Here is an 18943-nt window from a genome sequence, read left to right on the forward strand (position 1 = left end):
ATTGTCCGCTTTGGGCCCCCCCTCTCTGCCCTCACGGTTTTGTTTCTTGGAACTCACGAGCAACTTCCCAGTGGGTCACCCATCCTGTGATTGCTCTAGCCCCCAACTCATTTAACTTCGGAGTTCTCAAGACTCCGAAGCCAGTGAGCTCCCAAAAGGCCTCGTGCTAGGAAGAGAAGTGCCCACACATTTAAAGCACTTCACCTTTCCCTCCCCGAGCGATGTGGGATTGCTCACCATTCTTGTTTCCCCAAGACACGGGTCTTACAATCCACCCCCCTTGTCGCTGGCACACTTCCGGTCGGGGTCCGGCTCTCATACCATTTGTCACGACCCGACTATCCTAGCACGATATTGTCCGCTTTGGGCCCCCCCTCTCTGCCTTCACGGTTTTGTTTCTGGGAACTCACGAGCAACTTCTCAATGGGTCACCCATCCTCTCCGTTGGTCGATGTGGGATCTTACAATCCACCCCCCTTAAGGGCCCTACGGAGAGGGGCTTGATGTGCCTTATATGTACATGCCCGCATCAATCTAGCACGAGGCCTTTTGGGAGCTCACTGGCTTCGGAGTCGTAGGAACTCCGAAGTTAAGCGAGTTGGGGGCCAGAGCAATCCCAGGATGGGTGACCCACTGGGAAGTTGGTAGTGAGCTCCCAGAAACAAAACCGTGAGGGCCAGAGAAAGGGGGCCCAAAGCGGACAATATCGTGCTACGGCGGAGCCAATCCAGAATGTGACAACTGTACATTTACAGACGACGTCTCAAGTCAGTAAAGGTGACATTTATTGCATGTTCAATTTATTACAACCGGTGTTGTAAAAAATAACAACGTCATCATTTGAAACAAACCAGATGTAAAAGGATATTTAGACGACGCTCTTAATGACCTAGATGACGTGGTAATTAAATTAAACGGCAATGAGTTAATAGTTTGAGTCGTGATATACAGTTTGTACGTCGGTGATAGCCATTAAACGACGGTTTTTTTACAAGTAAGTCGTTTATTAAGTTTTACAATATCGTTATTTTCTTAGCACCGACGTGATTTGTTTGTGTTTATTTCTATTTAATTCAAAATATTCATAATAAATTTAAAATAAACCCAAAAAATGCACCGTCAACTCCTATGAAGTCATTGAGATATTTTCTTCTTAATTTGGCTTGAGCTGAACCTCCCTGCAAATTTTTTGAGGTTTTCATATTGTGAAAAACCCAACTTCATGCTGAACCAAATTTGTAATGACAGAAAGCTGAATTCTACTTGACTCGTCTGAGTTCGATCGTCGATGTTTTAGGAAGGGCGCTTTCTAAACCGTCATTTATTTAAACCGACGTTGTAAGAAATAACAACGTCATCGTTTAAAACAAAAGAGACATAAAAGGATTTTCAGATGACGCTCTTTCTAGATACCGTTGTAAGGAGAATTAAACGTCGATAAATTAATACTTTAGTTCGTATATACAGTTTGTACGTCGGTGTGTGTGTAAAAACCGCCATTTTTTTTTCTTTTAAAGACGACTTTTTTTACAAGTAAGTCGTTTATTAGTATTTATAACGTCGTTCCTTTCTTCGCGCCGACGTGGTTTGTTGGTGTTTGTAATAATATTTTATTCTATTTAATTCAAAATATTCATAATAAATTTAAAATAAATCCAAAAAATGCACCGTCAACTCTTATGAAGTCATTGAGATATTTTCTTCCCCCTTAAGCTTAAAAAAATGCAGTTTGAGTAATACAAATTTAAAAGGACCACCAAAAACAAAATTGTTTTGATGCGTCACAACATCACTTATAGTTTGATGGTTTAGGGTTTAGTGGGTTAAAGGTTTATTTTTGGGGTTTAGGTTTTATGGTTGATATATATTAGGTCGTAAAACCATAAACCCTTTTCTAAAATTATTTTGAAATATATATATATATATATATATATATATATATATATAATTTAGGGTTTTTTTTTTTTAGGGTTTAGGGTTTAGGGTATTAATGTAATAAGTGTCATGTTTATTTATATTTTTAACGATGGTTTGTTCGTTTTCCATCGATGATTTACAAAGAGCGCTTTCTAAACCATCGTTTCTTTAAAATGACGTTGTACAGGAATAACAACGTCATCATTTTTTAAAAAGAGACGTAAAAGGTTATTCAAACGACGCTATTGGTTCTACAGATGACGTGGTTTAATTGAAATTAGACGGCAATAAGTTAAGAGTGTGACTCGTGGAATAAAGTTTGTACGTCGGTTTTGGTGAACAAATCGCCATGGTTTTGCCTTTAAACGACGTCTTTTTACAAGTAAGTCATTTATTACGATTTACAATGTCTTTACTTTCTTAACGCCGACGTGGTTTGTTGGTGTTTGTAAGAATATTTTATTCTATTTAATTCAAAATATTCATAATAAATTTAAAATAAATCCAAAAAATGCAACGTCAACTTCTATGAAGTCATTGAGATATTTTCTTCCCCCTGAAGCTTTCAAAAATGCAGTTTGAGTTATACAAATTTAAAATGACCTCCAAAAAAAAATTGTTTTGATGAGTCACAACATCACTTATAGTTTGATGGTTTAGGGTTTAGGGTTTAGGGTTTAGGGGGTTAAAGGAATATTTTTGGGGTTTAGGTTTTATTGTTGAGATATTTTAGGCCCTAAAACACTAATCCTTTTTCTAAAATTATTTTTATAAAAAAAAAAAAATTAGGTTTTATTTATTAAGATTTAGGGTTTAGGGTATATTTGTCTATTTAATTTTCTGTTCATTCCACCCGTTCGCGCACGAGTTCGAATCCCAGCAAAACCAAACCCCACATATATACTTAGTTTCTAATACGTCAATTTTTTATTTTTATTTTTTTGCGTCATAAGGAGTTACCACGACGCATTTCGTGTAATAAGCATCATATTTCTTTTGAATTTTTAACGACAGTGTTTTGATTTTGCGTCGTAAAGAGATTTACCACGACGTCTTTAATGTAATAAGCATCATGTTTATTTAGAAATTTTAACGACGGTTTTTTGTTTTCCGTCGATGTTTTAAAGAGCGCGCTTTCTAAAAATTTCCCCGCAACCTAAAATTTTTAGATTTCGCTCTAAGTCTTATACTTGTAACCCTGAACCAAGTTGGCCATCATCTGTGACCTAAAACATTTCGCTCTCTCACTTCAACTCTAATTCAAAGTTGGGCTCTCCAGGCTCCGTCGAATCCAAGTTGGCCATAATCTGTGAGATCTGCCTACCTGTAAGTACAAACCCTAATCTCATGCTTGTAAATTCATTGAATGATATTCGGTTCTGTGTTAAAGGATTTTAGATATATGTTTTGCGATCTTTTAATGCTGTTGGAGGTATGGGTTCATGGATTTAATGTTTAATGTTTTCATGAATCGGGAATGGATTTAATGTTGTCGAATCTTTTAATCACTCTCTGTTATTATGAATCGGGAATGAATTTAATGTTTTCATGCTTAGTATATGTTGGTTTCATGCTTAGTATACGTGTTCTTAATACCCAACATAAAAATTAATGTATATGTTGTGTTCTTAATATATTTTGGGTTCTTGAAAATAAACTGGGATTTCGACCATTCTGAATGCTTTTTTAGGCATACGACGATGTTTTTTTAACAAACCGTCATTTGTAGTTTTCTATACGACGGTTTTCTTTAACTACCGTTGTGGTTCAATTTGTTTGCCTTTGTTTTTTGCTAGCATTAGACGACGTTTTTTGAAAACCCGTCGTCTATATATGTCCAATACATCTGTTGTTGTTTAAAAACCATCGTCTGTATACTATATTACTTGCTATTAAAACCCTATATAATCTGCTATATTGATGGTCATTGCTTGTCTTTTCACTTTATTATAGATAAATAGGGTATAGTGTCGGAGATGGATAAGTCATGGATGCACTCGAATAGAAGATCGAAGGCATATGAGTTAGGGGTGGAAACATTTTTGAAATTTTCTGTAGAAAATCTTCTAACTACAACACATATCCGTTGTCCATGTGTTAAATGTGTGAATTTGAAATTGTTTGGGGTTGAAATTATAAGGGATCACTTATACTTTAATGGAGTTGACCAAAGCTATAAGAATTGGACATTTCACGGAGAACCTTGGGAAGCAACTACTAATGCTAGTAGAAATGTTGAAGATGATGATGACCATAGTAGGTACAGTTTTGTGTCTGAAGAAATAGAGATGGAGGATAATGATTTTGGTGATTTTGGATCCAATCCTTATGAGTTTGCCAATGCGATTGGGGATGGAGATCAACCATTGTACCCTGGTTGTAGAAAGTACACCAAGTTATCGGCATTAGTGAAGTTGTATAATTTGAAGGCAAAACATGGGATGAGTGATGTCTGTTTTACAGAATTATTGATACTTCAAGGCGATTTGCTTCCATAAGGAAATACAATACCGGCCTCTATGTATGAGGCAAAAAAGACTTTGTGTGCTTTGGGGCTGAGTTATGAGAAAATTCACGCATGCCCCAATGATTGCATCTTGTATAGGAAGGAGTATGAAGTTCAACTAATTGTCCTACTTGTGGTATCTCAAGGTGGAAGGAAGGCGAAGATTCAAACTTGAAAGAGGGTGTGCCAGCGAAGGTGGTGTGGTATTTTCCTCCAATTCCAATGTTTAAAAGGATGTTTCAATCACATGAGACAGCTAAGAGTTTGACTTGGCATACTGCTAGAAGATCAATTGACGGTCAAATGTCTCATCCGGCGAATTCCCCATCTTGGAAACTTGTTGATGATAAATGGCCTAAGTTTGGTAATGAGCTGAGAAACTTTAGATTGGCTCTTTCATCTGATGGATTCAATCCCCACAGTTCTCTAAATAGCAGATATAGTTGCTGGCCAGTTATCTTAGTTACATATAATCTCCCACCATGGTTGTGCATGAAACGAAAGTTCATGATGTTGACCTTATTGATTTCCGGTCCTAAACAACTCGGAAATGATATAGACATCTACTTGGACCCTTTGATTGATGATTTAAAATCATTGTGGGATGGGATTAGAGGAGTGTATGATGCACATAATGGAGAATACTTTGCACTCAGGGCTGCATTAATGTGGACAATTAATGATTTTCCCGCCTATGGAAACTTATCTGGTTGTGTTGTTGTTTGTGCCTAATAAATCTCGGTTGTAAAGCTGACCGAAGGGACTTCCTCTCGGCCCTAGCACCTGCCCATGAACTGAAACGTGGCGTTTCGTTGGGCATTTGCCTCCCTAAAAAGGCAAAAGAAAAGCTGCGAAGGCAGAATCCTCTCGGCCTCTCGACCGCGGTATTATCGGCCGAGGCCGAAGGACGCAAGAGCCACGGCCGAAGATATTAAGGTCACATCGCCACATGGCAGCAGGGTCCCACACTTCATTTAATGAAGTAACGCCTCTGTTTATTGCAGCAAACCCACTGGCCGTAAAAAAGCATTTAATGCACGAGGGAAGATGGGAAGTGACTGAAGTCAGGGTTTGGTGATGGGAATCAGAGTAGTTAGGCGCAAACATTCTCTCAAATATTCTTACAACTTGAGAGGTCAAGTCATCAACCACCAGACCAGGGCATTTAATGCATTCCCACGGCCAAAGGTGCAGAACCCACGATCAGGGCAGCAGCCGAGATTTACCAGGATTTATGGGGTCACACCACCATGCTTCACGATCCCAAATGTCGATTGGACTACCCACTTGCTCTGATCAGGCTCCACCATGCAGATTTTCAGCCTCGATTACTCCTCCAGAGCTCCTCCTATAAATACCAAGCTCAAACTACATTCAAAGGGTTCAAACACCAAACCAAAAGCCTCCCACGGAGCAAATTATATTTTCCTGTAATGCACTTTCAATACCTTTACTTGCTTTCCTAGGAGTAGTGATAGATTGTAAGGAAAATCAATTCATCAATATATCATACAACCCTTGATTTTCAAGGCGCCGGAGCACCATCTTTGTTACTCTCTCATCCACCCCATATATCATACGACCATCGCTCTTTGAGCCACGCGCCGGAGCCACGCGCCGGAGCACCGCCCAAAACCCCCTCGACCCGGAGCACCAGGCCGTGAGATTTGTGCAGCCAACAGTTGTTAAATGATATAAAGCTTGTCCAATATGCGGCAATGATACACCTAGTCATAGGTTGATATAGACGTTTACTTAGAGCTTTTGATTGATGATTTAAAATCTTTGTGGGATGGGATTAGAGGAGTGTATGATGCACACATAGGAGAATACTTTACACTCAGAGCTGCATTACTGTGGACAATTAATGATTTTCCTGCCTATGGAAACTTATCTAGTTTTGTTGTTAAAGGATATAAAGCTTGTCCAATATGCGGCGATGATACACCTAGTCACAGGTTGAAAAATGACCACAAAATTTGTTACATTGGGCATAGAAAATGGTTACCAATCAATCATCCATATAGGAGGCAAAGTGCAGCTTTTAATGGGAAACCTGAATATGGCACGCCTCTAGAGCCATTAACGGGAGAAGAAGTGCTGCATATGATTGAAGATATTAATTACATATGGGGCTCGAAAAAAGGGGGAGGTGGAGGTGAAAATGATGGTGACAGAGTTTGTTGGAAGAAGAAGTCAAAATTCTTTGATCTTGAGTATTGGAAATACCTTCCAGTGAGGCATGTCCTAGATGTTATGCACATTGAGAAGAATGTTTGTGATAGTATCATTGGTACATTGCTGGAGATTCCTGGAAAAAATAAAGATGGGATTGCTGCTCGGTTAGATTTATTGAACATGGGGGTCAAAACTGATTTGCAACCCGAGTATGGAGAAAGACGTACTCGTTTGCCTCCAGGGCCTTGGAATTTGTCCAGAGCAGAGAAGAGAGCGGTTTGCAATTCTTTCTGTAGTATGAAGGTCCCTGAAGGTTATTCTTCAAATATAAAAAATTTTGTATCTTTACAAGATTCAAGACTTCTTGGCCTTAAATCACATGATTGTCATACCTTAATGCAACAATTGCTCCCTGTGGCAATTCGTTCTGTTTTGGAGAAGCCTGCAAGGTATGCAATAACTCGTTTGTGCTTCTTCTTCAATGCTATATGTGCAAAGACGGTTGATGTTTCCAAGCTAGATAAGTTGGAAGAAGATGTAGTAGTTACTTTGTGTTTGCTTGAAAAATACTTTCCACCTTCATTCTTCGATATCATGGTTCATCTAGTAATACATCTTGTAAGAGAAGTTCATCTATGTGGGCCAGTATATTTTAGATGGATGTATCCGTTTGAAAGATATATGAAAGTTCTAAAGGGGTATGTTCAGAACCGTACTCATCCCGAAGGTTGCATTGCTGAGCGTTATATAGCTGAAAAGGCTATAGAATTTTGCACTGAACATTTATCTGATATTAGTACAATTGGAGTGCCATCAAGTCAGAAGATAGGAGTTTCAAAGCCATTATTAGGTTGCACAGTGAGCTTAGTTGATCGGGACCTGTTGAACCAAGCACATCTATATGTCTTGGAGAATACGGAGGAAGTCCTACCTTATATCGAGTATGAGTTTTATTCTTTAAGTTTCCATTTTAAATTATTCCTTATGTTTATCTTATATGTTTGGGACCGTAATGCTTGAATTTTTTGTGTCATGTAGGGAACATATGATCCACATCAAGACCGCTTATCCAAAATTTAGAAAGAGAACAAAGTGGTTGCAAGATAAGCACAATAGCACTTTCATTCAATGGCTACGCTTCAAGGTATGTGTTATTCAATAACATATTGGACTTTTAATTTTCTTCTTTCTATGTTAGATTGAATTAAGATATGATTAATTTGCAGGTTCAAAGTGAACTTAATGAGAGAGACAATCATGGCGTATCAGAAAATTTAAGGTGGCTAGCAGCTGGTCCAAACATGGCAGTGCCATTATATAGGAGCTATCTTATTAAAGGTGTTAAATTTAACATCAAGGCACAAGATGATGTGCGGACAGTTCAAAATAGTGGAGTTTATTTACTTGCACATACCATGCAAGTTGCTAGTGCCAAGGATAAAAACCCAATTCTCTCAAATATGGGTTTTTATGGTGTCATTCAAGAAATTTGGGACCTTGACTATCAAAAGTTTACAATCCCAATCTTTAGTTGTGATTGGATAGATAGTACTTCTGGCCTTGTAGTTGACGAACTTAGATTTACCCTTGTAGATTTGAGTAAAATTGGACATAGGAATGACCAATTTGTTTTGGCTTCTCAAGTCAAACAAGTATTTTTTGTTGACGACCCGATGCATCATGGTTGGTCGGTGCCTAATAGAGAATATAATGATGTTATTGGTGATGATGTCTTAGGTGATGTGAGAATTGAGTGTGAGCCATTTACTAGAGGGATGCCAAATGTTGACACATTTGATGAACTGGTGGGTGAGTTTGGGAGTCAAAATATTCGAGATGGGTGTGAAGATATATGGATTGAATGATGCTCTTGTAATTTATGAAATTACTTCTGCCCTAAACAGCACTACTGTATGACATTAATTTTGTAATAAATTGTAATGTGTTTTCTTCACTTTCATTATGCAGGTTTTGGCCACAAACAATCAGTACATAAAATACTGGTTCAATATTATAAAACGACGGTCCTCATAAAACTGTAAAAAACATACGTTTGTTTTCATAAAATTGTCAATAAAAAACGACGACATTGTATTTACCGACGTCTAAAAGCGAAGTAAAATTGAAGAAAGACGGCGGTATTGTGAAACAGTTATTAACGATATCACGTCGGAGAAGCATTAAGAGCCGACATGTAATTACAAATAACACGACTCCAGTACCATAATACCGACGTCTAAAAGGCGAGATATCGAACCTGAACGTTACAAAAGACGACGTCTTAGATCATGAACTCGTCCGTAACAAGTCAAAAATCGTCGTCTTAAAATTTTACCACGTCGCTTGTTATGTCATAAACGAAGTGAAAAATAAACAATTCACGACGTTATTTGAAATCCTGAGGTAAATTTGTCGACGTAAAATGATATTTGGACGTCGTTCTTTTACAAAAACAACGTTATATGGGAGTATCCGCGTCTCTTTTTTATTCTTATGTCGTTAAATATATTTTCCACGACGATTAGCTGAAAAACTTCGCCGTCTCAGATAGATTAGACGACTATTATTTTGGTAAAGACGACGTATAAATTTAGAAACACGGCTGTCTTTTACATGATCACGACGTTGTATATAAAATACGTCGTTTATAGATATGTCGTAAGTCATGAGCCTAATGTATTTTCCACGTCGTTTATTTTCAGATCATGTTGTTAATATAAATTTATACGGCGATCGACTGGAAATTTATGCCGTTTCAAATATATTAGACGACGGTTTTGTGTTTAAAGATGATGTATAAATTCTGAAACACAGTTGTCTTTTAGTTGTGGACGACGTTGTTTATTCAATATAACATCATTTATAGAAATACATGTGTCGTAAGTAATTACACTAACCGCTATTTCCACGTCAATATTAATGGAAAAAACGAAGTGGAAAAATCATTTCACGACGGTTATATAAATAGATGGGACGTAGTATGTTTTAATAACGTCGTATTTTATTTATTTAAAGACGTATTGTATTTATGTACACGAAGTTTTTTGTATAAAATAGGTCATCTATTCTTATCCTTGACAATTTTTTGGCTCATTTTTCAGTATACAGACGTCGGTTTTTTTTTGTTAATGACGTTGTGTGTTATAACAACGATGGTGATTTACCGTCGTGGTTTTACTTTGGAAAAGACGTCGGTCGATTTCACGACGATTTGAAAACCCGATACACGACGGTGAATTCCCGTCGTCTTTTGCCTTTTTTGTAGTAGTGTGTCTATACTATATGTGTGCTTTCTTATCATTAATGTTGCGGCCATGTTCTGTTAAAATATGTCATGTGTTGCGTTGTAAACGACGTTTGTTTGTTAAAATTGGTCGTCTATTCTTATCCTTGACAATTTTTTTGGCTCATTTTTCAATACACAGACGTCGGTTGTTATTTGTTAATGACGTTGTTTGTTTTAACAACAACGGGGATTTACCGTCGTGGTTTGCTTTTGGAAAAGATGTCGGTCGATTTCACGACTGTTTGAAAACTGGATACACGACAGTGAATTCCTGTCGTCTTTTGCCTTTTTTGTAGTAGTGATTCTACCTATGACTTGGAATTTTATGCTTTGGTTCGTGCAATTCAACATTGGGAGCACTACCTCGCTTATAAAGAATTCGTGGTTTATTCCGATCATCAAGCTTTAAGGTATTTGAACTCTCAAAAGAAGTTGAATGCTCGACATGTCAAATGGAGTTCATACCTTCAAGAATTCAACTTCTCTCTCAACTACAAGACTGGTGAATCTAACAAAGTTGCGGATGCTTTAAGCCGAAGGAATCTATTGTTAACTACGATGAGTACTCAAGTTATTGGTTTTGAGGAGTTAAAAGAACAATATGCTACGGATCCATATTTTAGCTCTATAGTTTCTGAACTCCAAGGTCCTATAAGTTGGAAGATGCTACCATTTCGAATGAATGATGGATATTTATTTAAAGGCAATTTGTTGTGTATTCCTGAGGGATCGTTACGTTAACAAATTATTAGAGAGCTTCATGGTAATGGATTAGGAGGACATTTTGGAAGGGATAAAACATTGGCTATGGTGACTGATCATTTTGGAAGGGATAAAACATTGGCATGGGTTGTACAAGGATTTTAGTAGACTGGTCCGAAGTGTCAAATTTGTCAGTTTGGCAAAGGAAGTTCACAAAATACAGGTTTATACACACCCTTACCAATTGCAGAAGCTCTTTGGGTTCATATTAGTATGGACTTTGTGTTAGGACTTCTGAAAACAACAAGAGGATATGATAGTCTTTTTGTTGTGGTAGATCGCTTCTCCAAGATGGCACACTTCCTTCCATGTGCTAGAACAGCATATGCCACACATATAGTTGATTTATTCTTCAAAGAAGTGGTGAGACTACATGGTGTGCCAACATCTATTGTTTCGAATAAGGATGTTAAGTTTACTGGGCATTTTTGGAGGACTCTTTGGAGGAAGTTTGGAACTGATCTAAAGTATTCTAGCACTTGTCATCCGCAGACAGATGGTCAAACTGAAGTAGTAAAGAGAAGTCTGGGTAATATGCTAAAATGCCTTGTTGGAAGCAATGTTAAGACATGGGATTTGATCATTCCACAAGCTGAATTTGCATACAACAATTCTGTGAATCGATCAACAAAGAAGACGCCATTTCAAGCTGCTTATGGACTTAAACCTCAACATGTTCTTGACTTAGTTCCACTTCCACAAGAGATGAGGGTGAGTGATGAAGGAGAGGGTTTTGCAGATCACGTTAAAAGAGTACATTAAGAAGTAAAGGCAGCTATAAAGGCTTCTAATGAGTCGTATGCAGCCGTTGCAAATCAACACCGAAGAATCAAAGATTTTGAAGAAGGTGATATGGTTTTGGTGCATTTGAGGCAAGACCGATTTCCGAAAGGCATGTACCATAAATTGAAGTCTAAAAAGTTTGGGCCATGCAAGGTGTTGAAGAAAATTAGTTCAAACGCTTACATGTTAGAGTTGCCATCTGATCTCCAAATTAGCTCAATTTTCAATGTGTCTAACTTGTATTCATTTGAAGGGTTTGATGAAGAGCCAGTTTCAATAGAGGCACAAATCCAACAACTTCCAAAGGCTCAACCTGAAGTTGTTGAAGATGTGTTGGATGTCAAGGAGGTAAAGTCAAGGAGGGGTAATCAGTATAGGCGGTTCTTAGTGAAATGGTTGGGTAAGAATGCTACTGAGAGCACATGGGTTCCTGAAGAAGAATTAAAGAGGATTGATCCAGAGATATATGCTGAAGTAGTTAAAGCTTTCTCGCCGGAGTCGAGTTCTTTCCAACCCAGTGGAGTTGATACAACAGCATCAATCCTAGTAAAAAACGGCTAAGTTTTAGATATTTTAAATTATTAAATTAAATGTTTTTCTCTTTTCATTAGGATTTGATTTAAGTTTCTTGTTTGTTTCTAGTTTCCTTTATCAATTAGGTTTTCTTAGTAAACTAAGACTATGAATTATAGGCTGGTGTATTCCAGTATAAATAGGTTTTTAAGAGACTTTTGTATTGAGTTTTCAATCAATATAATTTCAGACTTAGACTAAAGAGTTTTCTTTGGGAATTTAGCCCTAGAACTCAAAATTCTTCGTTCCACTTCAATTCTACAGCTTTATCCTTCTATTCTCTGTATCTTGGATACATTTAGGTCACTGGACAGCAGCTTATAGCTGCTGCCCTGCATCACAAATTTAGAGCTTTCAAGCACTAGAGGTGAGCGGTTGCTGGGCTAGGCAAGGGGAGGGGGAGGGGGCTCGAATCTGAGACATAGACGGAGAGACAAAGATGACAATCAATCCATCCACAGAAATGGCAAAGTTAAAAATATGGTCCAAGCCTAAAAGGGTTTCGAAGGAAAAATAAAATACGCTATCTGCTTACAAAATATACAGAAAATTATAGCGCTGCATATGATCAGCTTCACGTCAATAAGATAGACTCCAAAACCTCATATTCAACAAATCCAAAGGACAACGGTTCAATTACGTTTCAAAAGATGGCGGCCAACTTACACAAATTCTTATGCCATAAAAAATAAAAAATAAAAATCACTGAGAACCTAAAGCAAGGTCATGCCAACCATCTGCAGCAACTCGTTGAGTCTCCTGATCTGATCAATGAGAAAAATTGGAAAAGAGAAATCAGTAGGAAGGAAAAAAAATTTCCCCAAAGCAAATGCAATAATAGTCCACATATAATGGCCGAGCTCCAAAAATCCGTCCCGATCCCTAGAGTTTACCTGACTTTTCGCTGGTAAAGCAGGTGACAGACATACAGAATTACATGGACCACAGCAGCAAAAGTAATGATATCAAAGTATGGTAGGATATTCATCCAAATATTTCAGACAAACAAGCAAAGAAATAACTGCCCTAATAGTTAATATGGAAAACTGATGCAATGCCCCCGGAACACCAGTGCCGCTTCTTCCTCTGCCCCCCCCCCCCCCCCCCCCCCCCCCCCCCCACCATCCCCCTGGGTCTCCCAAAAAAAAGGAATAAGTATATTCTGACAAGTTAATAATTTCAGAACTTTGCAATGGGAGTTCTGCAATCAGTTTTTTGGAATTCCATTCAATTTCCTGTTGAGAAAAGTCATGTTTCAAGCATGTGAGCCAATTTTTGAGAGTAAATTGATCTATTCAAGTGTCTCTCCTTTCCCACCATCTCTTTCTCTCTCTTCACAATGTCCAAATTAATCAAATTCTAAAGTGGTTCAGAAAGCAGAAATGGAGGAATTGAATTTCGTATGGTTTTTATCTTCAAATCTACTGGGTTAGAACTAGGCTTGTATTCCTACATGTGGGATTGAAGCTCCATGCTTTGAATCTATTCCTATTTCCCAAAGAAGTATTAAAAAGCACATATTCATAGCTGGAGTACCTACACAATCCATTGCTAAAACTGCAAAAAGGTAAACACCATTAGGTCATCCTCGAACACATTCCGTGACCCAATGTGAAACCCGCTTCTTCACTCTATGGCCCAAATGAACCAAAGAACCCCCCTTGCTGGTAAGAAAGAGTATACTGAAGAGTTTAACATAAAGACCCACAATTAATTGCGAGAGAGAGAGAGACCCAAAACCAATTTCCGTGAGAGAGAGGGACAGCTGGGAAAGAATTCAAGAGTAACACAAAGACAAAACAGAGGGGGACCTTCAATGGGACAAATTTACGCTCAAAAAATGCCTCACATGTGCTGTACGTAACATGATTTGGCAGATAATTGAATGGGCAATGCAACAGTTTGAAAGTTTAAAGGGGATCAAATCTTTTTTTTCAGGGCAAAAAGGGACTCGCAGGGGTCACAAAAGTTTCTTAAAGTATAAACAGACGTACTTGAATCCTCGGTATCATCAGTCCGTACAACAAGCACTGGTGGAAGGGGAAGTTCTGCAATTAAAAAAGACAATTTTAACAATTGAACAAAAAGAAATAATGAAATAAATACTTCTACTTCAATGAATGCATGAGAGTGCATATCAAAGGGGGAAGGAAAAACTATACCATCATCAGGAAGAGTGCTTCTCATCCATTCTTCATCCACAATATCTATGAGTATACCCGGGTTTAACTCAGCCATTTGTTTTATACCCAAGGAAAATCCAATCCAGAATTTTTATGCAGTTCGAACTAGTATCGGTGTATCTGTAAATGAGAAACATGAACTAACACATTAATAAAAGACATACGTTGGGTAGGACAAAAGAAAGAGAACCAGTATATTAAACTACAGAGAAAAATAACTCTGCCATAACATGTTCATGATACATGAGCAATCTCCAAGACCGATGATAATATCTCAAACAAACTCAAGCTAATGACATCTAACTAAAAGCAGCAATTTCATGCCATGATGAATTACAGTGTAGGAATGCCATTGTTTTGGAAATATAAGGACGCAATAAGTGAAGGATACAGAAAAAGAAGCAACATTATACCCACGTGCCCTAGCTCAGGTGGTAAAGTAGCCTAAAATAGAAGTTGTAATATTTCCCAGCATGGAAATGAATTAAAAATTAAAATTCAACACATTCTGCATTCATTCGAGAACAGCCACTCTTCTTGGCTAGAACAGCCTTCAATCACCAAAAGTGCCATCAGTATTATAAATTTAAGAAACACAACCAATTCCCATTGGCCCAGAATCCAGATTCCAAAGAAGCAAATCTCTATCATTAGATATTTCCTGTTTTATAATTATACGTGTATTGTCAAGCAAAATTAGCCTAAATGCCCCGTTGTCATTGCTTAATGCTTACGCATGTAGGACAGGCACAAAACTTATAGAAAAGACACCACTCAAAAGCGTTACACCCATATTTAAGTAGCATGAAACTTACAGAGTTATTTTTCTCTGTAGTTTATTTGTTTCATGCTACTTAAATATGGATGTAATGCTTTTGAGTGGTGTCTTTTCTATAAGTTTTGTGCCTGTAATGCTTGCCCTTTACGTTCAAAATCTGTAATGCTAAAAAAGATTCTACTTCAAAAAGCACACTAATTCTGTTGTGCTTTCATATTGCATGGAGGTGATAAATGCTAAATTAAGAATTTCATATATCCCCCCTCCCCTTCTTTCCCCTCCCAAAACGCAGGCATTTGTCACTCTCAACAAGAGCCAAAGGGAAAGACAAAATTTGTATACTCAAGCATTTGTGTGAATGCATACAGGAGATATGGCCTTTGGATATAAATATTTAATGAAGAAATTATTACCATAGCTGCAAGAAATATCTTTGAAACACTAAATCGCCTGTTATGGAAGAAATGAGACATTCAGGCTCTGTATGATACCTACGGAAAGACAAAAACTTTACCAGGAAAGACCTAACAGGCAATAAAGCAATATACCCACATTCTAGCTTATGCCAGATGTCTATGGAAGCTTTAAAGATTTCAAGTCTAGTCGATTCCCGGATGCTTTCCGTCTCTCAAAATGACACTAAGTTGTTTATAAAAAATCAATTTTAGCAGAGTTACACCAAGTCTCCGCCAAAATCATTAACAGTGTGCTACATGGAAACCATGTCATAGTTTCTGTTGGTGAACTGAAGAAATCAGACAAACAAACCAACTGATTAGAACAGTAACTTTCTCCAATTACCATCTGTATATCACCTCAAACAAGGAATAACATTAGGCATCATGTCATAAGGTTTGACGGGTATATCACATGATTGCCTTGATGAAATAGAAGTTAAAAATTATTGACTAGACAACAGCCCAAAACACAACCAACACAGAAGACTTCCATATGCATTGATAGAGTATAGGACAATTAATTTGTCTCTATGGAAAACCCTATCATTATATGACTGGAAGTCTTAGCATCCCATAATTACTTTCGAAGCAAAACCAAGGCCTAGTATTTGAGAGACCTAATAAATAATCAAATAAAATATAAAACCAAAACCCATTTCATGAAGCAATAGCATTAACGATCCTTAACTTGAAATGCAAAGCAATCTATCTACAATTAATTGAACCCACCTAGAGTAAAATGTTCAATTAATTTACCAATCCATTTACAATTAATTGAACTCAGATAGAGTCCTTCAATTAATTTACCTCTCGTCTCTCATAATGCAGAAATTCACCCCAGAGAGGGGGAGAGAGGGGGAGAGAGAGAGAGAGAGAATCAGAGGATACAGAGCCAGGAAACTAATAAAAGTAGCTCATTTATATGATTTTCCAGCTATCTTCGTACAGGGACCAAAAACAAAAGCGCCACTCTTGAATTTGATTATCAAGATTGGAACCGTGAGAACTATACAGTAGTTTCAGCTATCCCACAACAATTTCACATCACAGGCCCAGCACCATACAGTGATACAAAATATGAAGGAGAGAGGTCATATATGGCACCCTCACTACAGAATTTCGCATCGACATTGAGGGTTATTATCAAAAGACTTATTTATCGTGAAACTATGGTCAAATTTTACTTTGTCTCTTGGAAGCCAAAGCAGCCCACTTTACCTATTGACCAAAGTTTGGTGTTCCATGTTGCCCCTACTGTCATATCCATCCAAACTCCGTCAATTTTGTTATCTGAACCTTTTGGGCTTTGTTTGATCTGCTTAACATTAAAGTGGTAAAACAAAACCCAATATTTCGTTTCTGTAGCATGCACTCTGATTAAAATCAATGTGAGCAAAACAGAAAACCAAAAATTTGATTTCTCCAACATAGAATCAGCAACCCATATAGAACATCCACCATCAATATGTTTGCATCACAGATTCACGATTAACATAACACTAATTAAAAGTACAACAATCCAAAAAATATATTTAGACTCTAAGAAAAATGCGGCAGCCAGAACCCGAATGCATCAACCCAGAAATTTAACTTACAAACCAAAGTTAAGCATCCAGAAAACCGCCCAAACCATAAACAAAACAAAAACCTGAACCAAGCAAACAACAGAAAACCCAAAATCTAATTAAACCCTTTACCAGTAATCGAAAAAATTGCAGTTGAACACAAACCCAAAATTGCACCCGAAACATGAAACCACAGAGAGAAGTGAGATAAAGAGGGAGCGTAGATAGAGAGTGAGGGAGAGAGTGAGAGCATACCCAAACTTGCAGCGAGACGACAAAGAGCAGAGATGCCTCAGAAAAACACTCGTTCAGTAACCAAATATTTTGCTCAAAGAATCACATAAAAATGTTTGGGTTTTTTTTGTTTTTCATTTTTGGTCCTGTAGTTTGTCTGTTTATCACTTTTGTCCCTATAATTTCAATTTTGTAAAATTTAACCTGTAATTTTCCATTCGGAGGAATTCAAGCATTTCATTTTCTATCAAATCCCTCCCAATTCTATTACGTATATGGGTGGAATCGGTTCGGTAACCGACTCGATGGACTCCAACCGATAACTGACCGATGGTAGTCGGTATACCCAAAATTGAAACCGCTACCGACTCTGATTTTGTCGATTTACCGGATTTCGGTTGAACAGAAACCATCGGTCGGAATGGTTCGGTGACGGTAAGAAACTAGATAAATCAATAGATAGAGAAAAAGAGGAGGAGAAGAAGAAGAAGAAAGATGAGGAGATGAAGATGAAGGCCGGTGGCAAAGAGTAGAGAGAGGGAGGAGGAGAAGAAGAAGAAGAAGAAGAAGAAGGGTTGCGATGGGGACAAGAAGAGAGATGGAGGAGGAGAAGAAGAAGAGATGGTGAGATGAACTTCGAAGAAGAATGGTGGCAGCGAAGAGGAGAGAGAGGGAGAAGAAGAAGAGATGAGCTCGTGAGGGGGAGAAGAAGATGGCGGCTGGAGAGAAAAATAAAAAGAAGAAGATAAGAATAGGGTCTGGAACTGAAGAGATGCTAGGGTTAAAAACCCTAATTTTTTTATTATATTTTTAAATTCTCTTTAGAAGCTATTAAATACTCTTGTTGTACAAAGATTTAATAAGAAAGCCAAGCAGTCCAATGGAAAGATGGAATGATTTGAAACCCTAGGTCAGGGGATCAAATCCCCTAGAATGCATAGTTTTGCACAATTTCACACACATGTCGATTCGGTTCGGTGAACTGTCTATTTGGGGTTTTCTCAACCGCGACCGGTCCGATTTGCGGTGGTTCGGTTCGATTTGCAAATCAAAAATGAAATTTAAGTAACAAATGCCCGGTTTGGTCCAATTCGGTCGGTTTTACGGTAGAAAATGCCAGCCCTAGTTAAGTACATGCCACTCAGGTGGGAGGGGTATGTTCGTCCATTTTGGCCAAATTACTATGAAATTCCTCCCAATTCCCCAAATTTCAATCCAAAGATACAACTTTTTAAGAAACTCTAAGTCCAAAAATCACGTTGAAAGTGAATAGGAAGAGCTCCAACTTGTGTTTTACCATTAGATGGTTTGATTGGACCAAAATACCCCTACATGCTAGGGGCGCTTGGTTAATGATCGGTGCATAATTACATGTCATTTTGTATCCTTCTAACTTATGATTTGGTTATGTTTTTGAGTTAAACTTGTGCTTTTAATAAGTTTCGTGTTTGTTTCAGTGTAATAAGCTTGAGACTCATTAAATGCATTTTGGAGACAAGTTGGCTCATTGGTGTCTGCAGATCAGTCAACTTCATGAATTGGACTGTACTTGCTCAAGAAGAACCAGATAACGAGCCATATATCATTGGAAAGATGCGGAAGTCTAGTTTCTGGAGAATTTTACGGTTCATGATTCCGAGTCTTCTAGAGAAAGTTATACAAGTTTTGGCAACTTAAGGTCAAATTCAGCAGCATCTGCGTTACTGGGCCAAATATCACA

At 37.8% G+C, this 18943-nt stretch overlaps 1 protein-coding gene and 1 pseudogene across 2 annotated transcripts; one reads left to right on the forward strand and one right to left on the reverse strand.

Moving 5' to 3' along the window:
* The first annotated feature begins 11285 nt into the window (after positions 1-11285).
* Positions 11286-11993, forward strand: LOC148295651 (uncharacterized; annotated as a pseudogene).
* A 553-nt stretch (positions 11994-12546) lies between these two features.
* Positions 12547-17404, reverse strand: BNS (bonsai). 2 transcript variants are annotated; one of them, XM_021972956.2, is made up of 4 exons: positions 17245-17404; positions 14168-14308; positions 14000-14053; positions 12547-12769 (listed from the first exon to the last, which is right to left on the reverse strand). In XM_021972956.2, the coding sequence occupies exons 2-4, from the start codon at positions 14241-14243 to the stop codon at positions 12708-12710; spliced, it is 192 nt and encodes a 63-aa protein (XP_021828648.1). In that variant the 5' UTR covers positions 14244-14308; positions 17245-17404; the 3' UTR covers positions 12547-12707. The 2 variants fall into 2 exon arrangements, with proteins under 2 accessions (XP_021828648.1, XP_088107017.1); XM_088250891.1 differs by lacking the exon at positions 17245-17404 and adding an exon at positions 17020-17041.
* Positions 17405-18943: the final 1539 nt, after the last annotated feature.

This window comes from Prunus avium, chromosome 3, assembly GCF_965620075.1.
Source record: "Prunus avium chromosome 3, drPruAviu1.hap1.1, whole genome shotgun sequence".
Classification (NCBI taxonomy): Eukaryota; Viridiplantae; Streptophyta; class Magnoliopsida; order Rosales; family Rosaceae; genus Prunus; species Prunus avium.

Bases quoted from the DNA above. Each gene is read 5' to 3' on its own strand.
- BNS (XM_021972956.2), bottom strand. From the start codon at position 14,243: ATGGCTGAGTTAAACCCGGGTATACTCATAGATATTGTGGATGAAGAA. The intron at 14,054-14,167 runs GTATAGTTTTTC...TTTTAATTGCAG, and splicing joins AAGCACTCTTCCTGATGATG to AACTTCCCCTTCCACCAGTG. The intron at 12,770-13,999 runs GTACGTCTGTTT...CTCATTGATCAG, and splicing joins TGATGATACCGAGGATTCAA to ATCAGGAGACTCAACGAGTT.